The 14,978-nt window shown below is 36.3% G+C and overlaps 1 protein-coding gene across 2 annotated transcripts in view; it reads left to right on the top strand.

Moving 5' to 3' along the window:
* The window catches only part of UCHL5 (ubiquitin C-terminal hydrolase L5), a 47,057-nt gene extending 32,405 nt beyond the window's left edge, over nt 1–14,652 (top strand). For both annotated transcript variants that reach the window (XM_059998432.1, XM_059998425.1), the window contains exons 10-11: nt 9,094–9,192; nt 13,697–14,652. In XM_059998432.1, coding sequence (XP_059854415.1) covers nt 9,094–9,192; nt 13,697–13,741 — 144 coding nt within the window. In that variant the 3' untranslated portion in view covers nt 13,742–14,652. The remainder of the gene's footprint in view (nt 1–9,093; nt 9,193–13,696) is intronic.
* Nucleotides 14,653–14,978: the final 326 nt, after the last annotated feature.

Here is a 14,978-nt window from a genome sequence, read left to right as displayed (position 1 = left end):
GGTTCAGAATAACAGTGCCAGTAGTATTAATAACAACTGAGAAGTTTTTTCTTCAGTTAATTTTTTCATTAGGTTATATTTCATTTTGGATGTGCAATCAAATTAGCATATTCTAAAATTCATCTGAAAAAATTGTCTCTTGGTGTCATCCTATCACCAATTTAATACAAAGTTGGGTTCGTTTTTCAAATTTTGCTTTCCAGTTTTTTTAGGGCTTAACATTTTTTTAATTTATTTTAATTATGTCAAACATTATATAACTCAGAGTAAAATATTAAGCAAGGCTGTCTTTAATAATGTCATTCTCCTTCACTTGCAGTCTGTCTGATAAGCTTTTTTTTTTTTAAGCATCTTTATTGGAGTATAATTGCTTTACAATGCTGTGTTAGTTTCTGCTTTATAACAGAGTGAATCAGTTATACATATACATATGTTCCCATATCTCTTCCCTCTTGCATCTCCCTCCTTCCCACCCTCCCTACCCCACCCCTCTAGGTGGTCAAAAAGCACCAAGCTGATCTCTCTGTGCTATGTGGTTGCTTCCCACTAGCTATGTGTTTTACGTTTGGTAGTGTATATATATCCATGTCACTCTCTCACTTTGTCTCAGCTTACCCTTCCCCCTCCCCATATCCTCAAGTCCATTCTCTAGTAGGTCTGTGTCTTTATTCCCGTCTTGCCCATAGGTTCTTCATGACCTTTTCTTTTTTTCTTAGATTCCATATATATGTGTTAGCATACGGTATTTGTCTTTCTCTTTCTGACTTACTTCACTCTGTATGACAGACTCTAGGTCCATCCATCTCACTACAAATAACTCAATTTCGTTTCTTCTTAGGGCTGAGTAATATACCATTGTACATATGTGCCACATCTTCTTTATCCATTCATCTGCTGATGGACACTTAGGTTGCTTCCATGTCCTGGCTATTGTAAATAGAGCGGCAGTGAACATTGTGGTACATGACTCTTTTTGAATTATGGTTTTCTCAGGGTATATGCCCAGTAGTGGGATTGCTGGGTCGTATGGTACTTCTATTTTTCGTTTTTTAAGGAACCTCCATACTGTTCTCCATAGTGGATGTATCAATTTACATTCCCACCAACAGTGCAAGAGGGTTCCCTTTTCTCCACACCCTTTCCAGCATTTATTGTTTGTAGATTTTTTGATGATGGCCATTCTGACTGGTGTGAGATGATATCTCATTGTAGTTTTGATTTGCATTTCTCTAATGATGTTGAGCATTCTTTCATATGTTTGTTGGTGATCTGTATATCTTCTTTGGAGAAATGTCTATTTAGGTCTTCTGCCCATTTTTGGATTGGGTTGTTTGTTTTTTTAATATTGAGCTGCATGAGCTGCTTGTACATTTTGGAGATTAATCCTTTGTCAGTTGCCTCATTTGAAAATATTTTCTCCCATTCTGAGAGTTGTCTTTTCATCTGAGGGTTGTCTTTTCATCTTGTTTATGGTTTTCTATGCTGTGCAAAAGCTTTTAAGTTTCATTAGCTCCCATTTGTTTATTTTTGTTTTTATTTCCATTTTCCTAGGAGGTGGGTCAAAAAGGATCTTGCTGTGATTTATGTCATAGAGTGTTCTGCCTATGTTTTCCTCTAAGAGTTTGATACTGTCTGGCCTTACATTTAGGTCTTTAATCCATTTTGAGTTTAGTTTTGTGTATGGTGTTAGGGAGTGTTCTAATTTCATTCTTTTACATATAGCTGTCCAGTTTTCCCAGCACCACTTATTGAAGAGGCTGTCTTTTCTCCACTGTATATTCTTGCCTCTTTTATCAAAGATAAGGTGACCATATGTGCGTGGGTTTATCTCTGGGCTTTCTATCCTGTTCCATTGATCTATATTTCTGTTTTTGTGCCAGTACCATACTGTCTTGATTACTGTAGCTTTGTAGTATTGTCTGAAGTTAGGGAGCCTGATTCCTCCAGCTCCGTTTTTCTTTCTCAAGATTGCTTTGGCTATTCGGGATCTTTTGTGTTTCCATACAAATTGTGAAATTTTTTGTTCTAGTTCTGTGAAAAATGCCAGTGGTAGTTTGATAGGGATTGCATTGAATCTGTAGATTGCTTTGGGGAGTATAGTCATTTTCACAATGTTGATTCTACCAATCCAAGAACATGGTATATCTCTCCATCTATTTGTATCATCTTTAATTTCTTTCATCAGTGTCTTGTAATTTTCTGCATACAGGTCTTTTGTCTCCTTAGGTAGGTTTATTCCTAGGTATTTTATTCTTTTTGCTGTAATGGTAAATGCAAGTGCTTCTTTAATTTCTCTTTCAGATTTTTCATCATTAGTGTATAGGAATGCCAGAGAGTTCTGTGCATTAATTTTGTATCCTGCTGCTTTACCAAATTCATTGATTAGCTCTGGTAGTTTTCTGGTAGCACCTTTAGGATTCTCTATGTATAGTATCATGTCATCTGCAAACAGTGACAGCTTTACTTCTTCTTTTCGATTTGGATTCCTTTTATTTCTTTTTCTTCTCTCATTGCTGTGGCTAAAACTTACAAAACTATGTTTAAGAATGGTGAGAGTGGGAAACCTTGTCTTCTTCCTGATCTTAGTGGAAATGGTTTCAGTTTTTCACCATTGAGGGCAATGTTTGCTGTGGGTTTGTCATATATGGCCTTTATTATGTTGAGGAAAGTTCCCTCTGTGCCTACTTTCTGGAGGGTTTTTATCATAAATGGGTGTTGAATTTTGTCGAAAGCTTTCTCTGCATCTATTGAGATGATCATATGGTTTTTCTCCTTCAATTTATTAATATGGTGTATCACATTGATTGATTTGCATATATTGAAGAATCCTTGCATTTCTGGGATAAACCCCACTTGATCATGGTGTATGATCCTTTTAATGTGCTGTTGGATTCTGTTTGATAGTATTTTGTTGAGGATTTTCACATCTATGTTCATCAGTGATATTGGCCTGTAGTTTTCTTTCTTTGTGACATATTTGTCTGGTTTTGGTGTCAGGGTGATGGTGGCCTCGTAGAATGAGTTTGGGAGTGTTCCTCCCTCTGCTATATTTTGGAAGAATTTGAGAACGATGGGTGTTAGCTCTTCTCTAAATGTTTGATGGACTTGGCCTGTGAAACCATCTGTTCCTGGGCTTTTGTTCGTTGGAAGATTTTTAATCACAGTTTAAATTTTACTGCTTGTGATTGGTCTGTTCATATATTCTATTTCTTCCCAGTTCAGTTTTGGCAGGTTGTGCATTTCTAAGAATTTGTCCATTTTTTCCAGGTTGTCCATTTTATTGGCATATAGTTGCTTGTAGTAATCTGTCACAACCCTTTGTATTTCTGCAGTGTCAGTTGTTACTTCTCCTTTTTCATTTCTAATTTTGTTGATTTGAGTCTTCTCCCTTTTTTTCTTGATGAGTCTGGCTAATGGTTTATCAATTTTGTTTATTTTCTCAAAGAACCAGCTTCTAGTTTCATTGTTCTCTGCTATCGTTTCCCTCATTTCCTTTTCATTTATTTCTGATCTGATGTTTATGATTTCTTTCCTTCTGCTAATTTTGGGTTTTTTTTGTTCTTCTTTCTCTAATTGCTTTAGGTGTAAGGTTAGGTTGCTTATTTGAGATGTTTCTTGGTTCTTAAGGTAGGATTGTATTGCTATAAACTTCCTTCTTAGGACTGCTTTTGCTGCATCCCATAGATTTTAGGTCATTGTGTTTTCATTGTCCTTTGTTTCTAGGTATTTTTTGATTTCCTCTTTGAATTCTTCAGTGATGTCTTGGTTATTAATTAGTGTATTGTTTAGCCTCCATGTGTTTGTACTTTTTACAGACTTTTTCCTGCAATTGATATTGAGTCTCACAGCATTGTGGTCGGGAAAGATACTTGATAGGATTTCAATTTTCTTTAATTTACCAAGGCTTGATTTGACCCAAGATATGATCTGTCCTGGAGAATGTTCCATGAGCACTTAAGAATAAAGTGTATTCTGTTGTTTTTGGATGGAATGTCCTATAAATATCAATTAAGTCCTTCTTGTTTAATATATCTTTTAAAGCTTGTGTTTCCTTATTTGTTTTCATTTATGATGATCTGTCCATTGGTGAAAGTGGGGTGTTAAAGTCCGCTACTATGATTGTGTTGCTGTCATTTCCCCTTTTATGGCTGTTAGTATTTGCCTTATGTATTGAGGTGCTCCTATGTTGGGTGCATAAATATTTACAATTGTTATATCTTCTTGCATTGATCCCTTGATCATTATGTAGTGTCCTTCTTTGCCTCTTGTAATAGTCTTTGTTTTAAAGTCTGTTTTGTCTGATATGAGAATTGCTACTCCAGCTTTCTTTTGGCTTCCATTTGCATGGAATATCTTTTTCCATCCCCTCACTTCCAGTCTGTATGTGTCCCTAGGTCTGAGGTGGGTCTCATGTAGACAACATATATATGGGTGTTGTTTTTGTATCCATTCAGCCAGTCTATGTCTTTTGGTTGGAGCATTTAATTCATTTACATTTAAGGTAATTATCGATATGTATGTTTCTATTACCATTTTCTTAATTGTTTTGGGTTTGTTACTGTAGGTCTTTTCCTTCTCTTGTGTTTCCGGCCTAGAGAAGTTCCTGTAGCATTTGTTGTAAAGCTGGTTTGGTGGTGCTGAATTCTCTTCGCTTTTGCTTGTCTGTAAAGGTTTTAATTTCTCTGTCAAATCTGAATGAGATCCTTGCTGGGTAGAGTAATTTTGGTTGTAAGTTCTTCTTCATCACTTTAAATATGTCCTGCCACTCCCTTCTGGCTTGCAGAGTTTCTGCTGAAATATCGATATTAATATTTCTGCTGAAATATTAACCTTATGGGATTCCCCTGTATGTTATTTGTTGTTTTTCCCTTGCTGCTTTTAATATTTTTTCTTTGTATTTAAATTTTGATAGTTTGATTACCATGCGTCTTTGCATAATCTCCTTAGATTTAACCTAAGGAGATTAAGCACAGTATGAGACTCTGTGCTTCCCGGACTTGATTAACTATTTCCTTTCCCATATTAGGGAAGTTTTCAACTATAATCTCTTCAAATATTTTCTCAGTCCTTTTCCTTTTCTCCTGGAGCCCCTATAATTCAAATGTTGGCGCATTTAATATTGTCCCAGAGGTCTCTGAGACTGTCCTCAATTCTTTTCATTCTTTTTTCTTTATTCTGCTCTGCAGTAGTTATTTCCACTATTTTATCTTCCAGGTCACTTATCCGTTCTTCTGCCTCAGTTATTCTGCTATTGATCCCTTCTAGAGAATTTTTAATTTCATTTATTGTGTTGTTCGTCACTGTTTGTTTGCTCTTTAGTTCTTCTAGGTCCTTGCTAAGTGTTTCTGTGTTTTCTCCATTCGATTTCTAAGAGTTTGGATCATCTTTACTATCATTGTTCTGAATTCTTTTTCAGGTAGACTGCCTACTTCCTCTTCATTTGTTGGGTCTGGTGGGTTTTTATCTTGCTCCTTCATCTGCTGTGTGTTTTTCTGTCTTCTCATTTTGTTTATCTTACTGTGTTTGGGGTCTCCTTTTTGCAGGCTGCAGGTTCGTAGTTCCCATTGTTTTTGGTGTCTGTTCCCAGTGGCTAAGGTTTGTTCAGTGGGTTGTGTAGGCTTCCTGGTGGAGGAGACTGGTGCCTGTGTTCTGGTGGATGAGGCTGCATCTTGTCTTTCTGGTGGGCAGGTCCACGTCTGGTGGTGTGTTTTGGGGGTGTCTGTGGTCTTATGATTTTAGGCAGCCTCTCTGCTAACGGGTAGTGTTGTGTTCCTGTGTTGCTAGTTGCTTGGCATAGCGTGTCCAGCACTGTAGCTTGCTGGTCGTTGAGTGAAGCTGGGTCTTGGCGTTGAGACAGAGATCTCTGGGAGATTTTCACTGTTTGATATTACGTGGAGCTGGGAGGTCTCTTGTGGACCAGTGTCCTGAACTTGGCTCTCCCACCTCAGGGGCACAGCACTGACTCCTGGATGGAGCACCGAGACCCTGTCATCCACACAGCTCAGAATAAAAGGGAGAAGAAAGAGAAAGAAAGAAAGAAGAAGATAAAATAAAGTTATTAAAATAAAAAATAATTATTAAAAAAGAATTTTTTTAGTAATAAAGAAAGAAAAGAGCAACCAAACCAAAAAACAAATCCACCAATGATAACAAGTGCTAAAAAGTATACTAAGAAAAAACGGACAGAGAGAACCCTAGGACAAATGGTAAAAGCAAAGCTATACAGACAAAATAACACACACAAGCATACACATACACCCTCACAAAAGAGAAAAAGGGAAAAAATATATATATTGTTGCTCCCAAAGTCCACCTTCTCTATTTGGGATGTTTCGTTGTCTATTCAGGTATTCCCACAGATGCAGGTACATCAAGTTGATTGTGGAGATTTAATCCGCTGCTCCTGAGGCTACTGGGAGAGATTTTCCTTTCTCTTCTTCGTTCGCACAGCTCTTGGGGTTCACCTTTGGATTTGGACCCGCCTCTGTGTGTAGGTCACCTGAGGGCATCTGTTCTTCGCTCAGACAGGACGGGGTTAAAGGAGCAGCTGATTCGGGGGTTCTGGCTCACTCAGGCCGGGGGGTGGGAGGGGTACTGATGCGGAGCGAGCCTGCGGTGGCAGAGGCCAGCGTGATGTTGCACCAGCCTGAGGCGCGCTGTGTGTTCTCCCGGGGAAGTCGTCCTTGGATCCTGGGACCCTGGCAGTGGCGGGCTGCACAGGCCCCCCGGAAGGGAGGTGTGGAGAGTGACCTGTGCTGGCACACAGGCTTCTTGGTGGCGGCAGCAGCAGCCTTAGTGTCTCATGCCCATCTCTGGGGTCCGCCCTGTTAGCCACGGCTCGCGCCCATCTCTGGAGCTCCTTTAAGCAGCGCTCTGAATCCCCTCTCCTCGTGCACCAGGAAACAAAAGAGGGAAGAAAAAGTCTCTTGCCTCTTTGGCAGCTCCAGATTTTTCCCGGACTCCATCCCGGCTAGCCGTGGCACACTAACCCCCTGCAGGCTGTGTTCACACCGCCAACCCCAGTCCTCTCCCGGTGTTCCGACCGAAGCCCAAGCCTCAGCTCCCAGACCCCGCCCGCCCCGGCGGGTGAGCAGACAAGCCTCTCGGGCTGGTGAGTGCCGGTCGGCACCGATCCTCTGTGCGGGAATCTCCCCGCTTTGCCCTCCGCACCCCTGTTGCTGCACTCTCTCCCGCGGCTCCAAAGTTTCCCCCCTCCGCCACCCACAATCTCCGCCTGCGAAGGGGCTTCCTAGTGTGTGGAAACGTTTCCTCCTTCATAGCTCCCTCCCACTGGTGCAGGTCCCATCCCTATTCTTTTGTCTGTGTTTTTTCTTTCTTCTTTTGCCCTACCCAGGTACGTGGGGGGGTTTCTTGCCTTTTGGGAGGTCTGAGGTCTTCTGCCAGCGTTCAGTAGATGTTCTGTAGGAGTTATGCCACATGTAGATGTATTTCTGATGTATTTGTGGGGAGGAAGGTGATCTCCGCGTTTTACTCCTCTGCCATCTTAAAGCTCCGCCTGATAAGCTTTTTTCAGAGAGTGAAAAGAGTGAAGGAAAGTTCGAATTTTGTAGGACTTTGGAAATGGCTCTTATTCAATTTGTCATGTTTGTCACAGTAGAAAAAGCAGTTTTTCATTTTAATCTCAGTTGAAGGCAGGGATTGTTCTTTTTCTTTCTGTTGCTTACCACAGTGTCAGGATACTGATTTGCAACACACTTAACAGCCAGCAATGTGATTTTTAGAATACATGGACCTTGGACTAGTAGGACTTCTTCAGGTGGAAGTGGTAGGGACTGGCTCCAGAGTATTTCAGGCAGGAAAAAGGAGGGCTGAATATATGGTGACAGGAAAGTAAGGGATGAAAATTTGAATGTTATCTTCTATTTTATGTGATATAAAAAAGACCCCTACCTATTATTCATATATTCTTATGCAGTGTTGTTACATAATTAACTAATTTTTAATAGTTATCTAAAATAAAACTAAGTTTTTAGAATCTTTGCTACATTGTTGGAGAATGCTTTGTTCAAAAAAATAAAATGATTCTCATACTGATATAAAATGAACACGTTAAAATTTTAGTTAGTTCATTAATGGAGCAAACCTGTAAGATGTCACAACTATTTCAAAGAAGTCAAAGAAGCTCAAATTTATATGAAGTATAGGAATGTTGAAACGAATTCACAAAAGATGGAAACTTTTTTCTTCCCCTATGGGAAGGGAAGTAAATTGAACCTCTACCAGACAGTGAAAGGTTGCAATCACATAACTTGGGAGAGCATACTTTAGACAATGCAGTTTTCCCTTGAAGCACAGACAGTCCCTACAGTCTATTTGCTTTTGGTCAAAAATAATGTCAAAGAAAGATTGTTCTTAATCACACAATAAAGCTGGTCTCATTAGGCATGGCCTTATTTACATAGTAGCAAGAGTGTTGATTTATCACGTGGGCCTTCTAAGTTTGCTTTCCTTTTTTCTTTTTTTTTAAGATTTAATTTTATTTATTTTTGGCTGTGTTAGGTCTTCGTTTGCTGCGAGTGGGCTTTCTCTAGTTGTGAATGGGGGCTACTCTTCATTGCGGTGCGCCGTCTTCTCATTGCAGTGGTTTCTCTTGTTGCAAAGCACAGGCTCCAGGCACGCAGGCTTCAGTAGTTGTGGCACGCAGGCTCAGTAGTTGTGGCGCACAGGCTTAGTTGCTCTGTGGTATGCAGGATCTTCCCGGACCAGGGTTCGAACCCATGTTCCCTGCATTGGCAGGTGGATTCTTATCCACTGCGCCACCAGGGAAGTCCCTCTAAGTTTGCTTTCATAAGTTAAGTTTTCATAAATTATCTCAGATTAGACTTTTAAAACCCTCTGTTATTTGCTAAGCCAAGAGTAGGAAGCAGCACCCAGGGAACTCTCTCCATATGTTTTATTGTAATTAGTCTTTATTCTCAATCGCAATGGAAGTCTCATTATTTCTTATATTTTTTTTTATGGGAATGGAGGATTTTCTTCCATTACTATTTTGAGTTGGAGGCAAAAATTAAAATATCAGAAACTTAGTGAAAATACAAAGTTAGTGTGGTTTGATATATGTTTTATTTTCAGATTGAAAATATCAGAAGGAAGCATAATTATCTGCCGTTCATTATGGAATTGTTAAAGACTTTAGCAGAACACCAGCAGTTAATACCACTAGTAGAAAAGGTAAGTATTTTACTGGCCAATACTTAAATTAGATTTAGATTCTCCAAAAAATGTTTTTTGGCTTGAGAAGAGATAAAATTTGTTGAAGCTTTTTATTTTCCTTTTTTTGCTCTTACTTACTGTTTTTCATCTAGAGGAACATTAGTTCAATCTAATATTGCAAAATAAAAACAAGGAATTGCATTACTGCTTTAGCTTTCCAGAATCCTTAGTGTCAGGAATTCAGGTTGTGCTATATTAGAATGAAATGTAAAACATTTTTCTTTCCTTAGCTGAAAACAAATTATTAATTTTAGTTATTGAAATAATAGATTTTTCTTATTTAACTTAGCAAAAATTTGAATTATCATCAAATTTACTACTAGAATGAAGGGGGAAAAAACATAACCTAGCCTAAGAAATAGGTTTTCTTATTCCTAAGTTATTACTCTTTCCACTGAGGGAAAACTAGCATATGTTAGTGAAAAATTTGGACCGTTAACTTAAAGACCAGAATACATGGTAGGTTTTTTTTTTCTTATTTTTAAGTTCATGAAGCAAAGATACATTTCAACCCAGCTGTTTGATATCATCATAAATTCTAAATAATACAAGATGTGAGTTAAGGTTTTTCATATATACATTATTATCTAGATTCTGAACATGTGCTTCAACTTTTAGCATTAAATGTAAAAATTTACATTTAAGAAAATTTAGAAGAGGACGGCTAAGTCTTCTCTTTTCCATATAGGTTTCTCTATTCATGTATCTCAGGGTGTTAAATCATAAAAGTCCAAGATGGGAAACTGATTTTTAAAGTTTTAGATTAACAGTTAGGGTCCTGTGATCCTCAGAATTGCCTGGTTAACAGAGTACCTCAATATTATATTCTTTGTATGAAACACTATGAAATATTTCTCTGTTGAAAATATTAAACAAAATGAAATATAGGCTGTTATGCTCAATTGTATGATGTATCAGGTATTAAGTATAGATAAATATTATTAGGGACCAGACAAATGTTATTAGAGAAATTTTAAATATATATGTTGTGCTTTAAAATTGGCCTGTGAGTAAACTTTTTTGGGCAAATTAAGAAAAGGACCATTCTTATTTGATTTTAATGACAGTATATTTCCATAATTTTTTAAAAAGCATAGAGTACAATAGCTTTTACATTATAACCATAATTCCTTAGTTCACATTATTTTGGACACAGGGTGGCAGTATATGAATGCCTAGTGTTAGTGGAATACCAACTCAGTCTCTTCTTGTGTTTGCATTTGTTTTATTGAATATAATACAAAGACATTATATGTCTGTTTTATTGAAAGGGTAGTTACTGACTTGCTTGTTCTTTGACTAATAATATTGTACAAGCAACACTGAGATATATTTCTTTCTGTATAGACACTATACAGAAAGATACTGTATATGCAGTATCTTTTATGTGCCTAGATTCTGAAGGGAATTCAGATTCATTATTTGATTAAAATTTTTGAAATATTTTGATTATTTATCCAACATTTATCTAGCTGAAACTATATTTGAGGCAGTCTCTTAAAGTCAGTGGATATACACATAATTAAGACACATTTTTCTGTCTTAAGCAACTTAGTTGGGGAAAGGAATACATGATTATAGTACTGTGCTGCATAGTATTATTCTGATAAGTGCTAGAATAAAGTCATGCTAAAGATTCTGGGGGATCACAGGGTAGCTCCTAAATAGCTTTATGCCACTTAAAATTTCACGTCCACAAATTTTGAATCTGTGGTTAGAATTAAATGCTTAATTTCTGCCAATAATCACCTTCCTTAGCACAAATATATTTTTGTTCATCTTATTTTGAAAAAAGAAATCATATATCATATTGAAATATCACTTTCTGCTGGTAAATGGAAATGTTAAAAATTAAAAAAACAATAGATTAAGATTACAGTTATATCCAATATGAAGACTTTAGTAGTGAACATTACTTAATAAGTAATACTTCTAAGCAAAGAATTACATGTAGAATTCAGAAATGGATTATTATGTCAAAAATCCCCCCCTTCCCCCCAATGCCAAGTGAAAGTAGAAAAGATGTGGCTAGTCTAGGCAGTGTTGCTACTTGCTAAAGCCATCCAGGATCAGATTTCTGAGTAATTGGAGGCAGGTCCTGACTGCCTGTGATGGTGTGGAAGTATTTGACCTGTGGAAATCTTTTCATTTTACAAAATAACAAAGAGTGAGGACTTTGATTCTCCCAAGAGGATGCGGCTTTAATGAATTAGGTTAAGATATTGCCGTGTAAGTGTTCTTGTTCTATGAAGCTTCTGGTCTTATCTGATCAGTTCATTGAGTATACATTACATAAAGATTGCTCAGGAGGTAACCTAAAAATATAAAGTTATAAAACTTCTTGTGCCATATACCAAATCTGTTCCTTAAAATATAAAATAAAATCAGCTATATTAAGATTTCATTTGTAAAACTTTTATTCAGATACATTTACAATTCTTTTAAAATTTTATCTCAACATTTATTATGTATTTCTGAATCATTGTCTATCCCAGGTTTTTAATAACCACCAATAACCTACCATAATTTAGAATCACAGATTTTGTTGCTATGGGGGATTCAAAGCACAGTACTGAATTTTGTACAGATTTTACCAAGACATTATAATTCAGTTGGTAATAAATAACTAATCTGCAGAACTTACTTTTTCTATCTCTTAATAGAAATAACGTAGAAGAATAAAGTTATCTGTAATAATATGTACATTAATACCTATGATTACAGAATTATCTGACTTCAGTCAGCAATTTTTAGTATCTCACTAGCACACTAAATAGAAGGAAAGTATTTCTTAACAGTGAACATTTTTTCCATGCTATTTTGAAATACAGTATTTTTTATTTTTCAACAAAGGCAAAACAGAATACAGGCTTTCAGTTTAAATCTCAGATATGTTACTTAGCTGTTATGTTATTAGCTGTTGCTTTTAGGCAAGTTATTTACTTTATTATAGAATCTATTTGCTCATCTATAAATTGGTAATCACACTTCACATTCTTAAGGATTAAATGAGATAATATTGGTCAAGTTCATAATATGTGCTCAATAAATGGTGGTAATTATTTCTAACTTATTTAGCTTACCCTTAGTTTTATCTGAATTATATAGTTTAATACATGTATGGATACTCTGCATTATATGTCTTTGCTTTTTAAATTATGTTGTAAAATTTATGTCATTAAGCAGTAGATTGATTCCTGTTAATCCTAGTAAACTTCCTGTATATTCAGAGATCACTAAGAAAAGAGGTACATATTTTTATTTCCAAATTATATCTAAAATTGAATAGTATTTTTATTATTTGGAAACAGAAGACTTCTTTGAGAAATTGTACATATCAAATTACAAATTATGCTTGTTATTAAAAATGTTTATGCAAGTAATTTTAAAATTTTTATATGGTACGTATAACATATTTCCTCTTAATATATTCTAATGCATTGCACTTAATTTTATCATATGGTTGTACGATAATTCTATTATCATTATAATGCATTATAAAAAAAAGATTATAGTTCTCATTAAAGAAGTTTTTTTCTTAATAGCATAATAGCAGAAGTCTAATTTATTTGTTTCTTTCTGATTCAAGTGCCATAGTGGAAAGAACATTATATTCTAGTCTTCTAAAATCTTGCTTCTCAAAGTGTCACCTGAGGACCAGCAGAATTGGCATCACCTGAGAGTTTGCTAGAAATTTAGATCCTCAGGCATTTCACCAATTCAGTCTGCATTTTAACAGTCATTGGTCTCTACATTAGAAGCACTGCTATAGAATATGTGTCTGACCTCTATTGAGGTTTTGTTATATATTAGCTGTGTGACTTGGTCAAGTTTGATAACACCTGTAAACTCTGGCTTCCTCATCTGCTAAAAAGTGAAATAGAATTACTGTGTTCAAGCTCTATACTTGTTACGAGGTTCAAGTGAAACTTGTGAAAACATTTTTTTGGTCTTACATAAGCGAAAAAAACCTCACTTATATGTGAGGTTTATCAACACTATGGGTATATAATCCTTAGTTATGTTAAACTCATGTAAACTATTATGTTAAACTCATTCAAATATGCAGAGATTAATATAGGATTTTTCATATACTCAGTTTGTATGAGAAATGGGCACACATGTAAATATATTGTTTTGAAATAGTTATGAATGAGTATGACTTTATAGGATGAGTAATTTTGTATTTTTAAATTGTTACCATTATAATAATACATTTCAACTTCAGGTAAGAAAGAACTGCAAACCAAGTATAATCCTTTTTTATTGAGCGCAAAGCAAAACTATATCGTTGTCCAGGAGTAGTCTGTTGTGAGTCTTATAAAAGATAATTCTCTAGAAATCTTGCAAACAACGCATCTCAAGCTTTTTAGCTTAAGAATGCCCTCTTAGACACATTTCATTTTAACATGAACTGGAACAGGCTTTTAAGATTTTATAGTATACTATCTTTAATTTCTAGGCAAAAGAAAAACAGAATGCAAAGAAAGCACAGGAAACCAAATGAAGAAGATGCTTTGGGATGTGTACCCATTTCTGCTTCTGCACTTATTTTCAAGGAAACCATTAAGTATAAAGAACTTTGAGCAACATCCTAATCGACTCAGCGCACGTTTGGCAATAGCCCCAGTCTGTCTCGTCTTCAGTGCATGGATTCATAACCTCTCCCTGCCTGCATCATGTGCATGTGGTGCATATTAAATAAAAGTGGTGTTCAGAGCGCTTGCCGAAATCCCATTATATGACATTGGATCTGAGAACTCCTGTTGGTTCTCTGGATAGGTAACTACCGTAATGAACCGTAATGAACTACCGTAATGAAAATGGACAAATGATATTCTCTACCTGTAATTGTTATAATTTTCCAATTTTCCAGCTTGGTTAAATGCTTAAAATTTATAAATGTCAGATCTATTAAATGGAGTCTCTTGTTTCTTCTCATCATTAATGAAAAAATTAGTAATTCTGTCTTTGATATCTAAATAATTTGAAGATTTAAAAACTGAATTTTATCTTCTATACCAATTATTTGTAAAAGCTTGATTTTAAAGGAGATCATTTGAAAAGAACAGAAGTATAGTTTCTGGGCTTCCCTGGTGGTCCAGTGGTTAAGAATCTGCCTGCCAATGCAGGGGACATGGGTTTGAGGCTTGGTCTGGGAAGATCCCACATGCTGCGGAGCAACTAAGCCCATGTGTGCCACAACTACTGAGCCTGCACTCTACAGCCTCCGAGCCACAACTGCTGAAGCCCACGTGCCTAGAGCCTGTGCTCCGCAACAAGAGAAGCCACCGCAATGAGAAGCCCACACACCACAACGAAGAGTAGCCTGCACTCAGTGCAAGTAGAGAATGCCCACGCACAGCAACAAAGACCCAACACAGCCAAAAATAAATAAATAAATAAATGTTAAAAAAAAAAAAAGCATAGTTTCTAGTGATTTTCATTGCTACCAGTAGAAAAAGTAAAAAAATCCCAATTTTATTTTAGCAAACTTTTTTCAGTGTTTGGGATTATTTTTGTATTGTAGAATTATTTCAGGAAGGTGTATTATGCATCAAAGCAAAATTTTAGGTTAAGAACAGATTGTAAATCTTAAAGATTTTTGGTGCCACTCTCAGTTTGGCAACATTTTTTCAAGCTGTTAAACTATCTTTATAAAGAATTGGGGGTTTAGCAATTCAGGCTATCTGCTTTTTTTAAAAAAGGATGATGGTGGTGGTGGAGGATCCTTCTTTGCCAAT

This window comes from Delphinus delphis, chromosome 1 (assembly GCF_949987515.2).
Source record: "Delphinus delphis chromosome 1, mDelDel1.2, whole genome shotgun sequence".
In the NCBI taxonomy this organism is placed as follows: domain Eukaryota; kingdom Metazoa; phylum Chordata; class Mammalia; order Artiodactyla; family Delphinidae; genus Delphinus; species Delphinus delphis.
The sequence above is the reverse complement of the archived record's forward strand: the minus strand, read 5'-3'. Positions and strand labels throughout refer to the sequence as shown.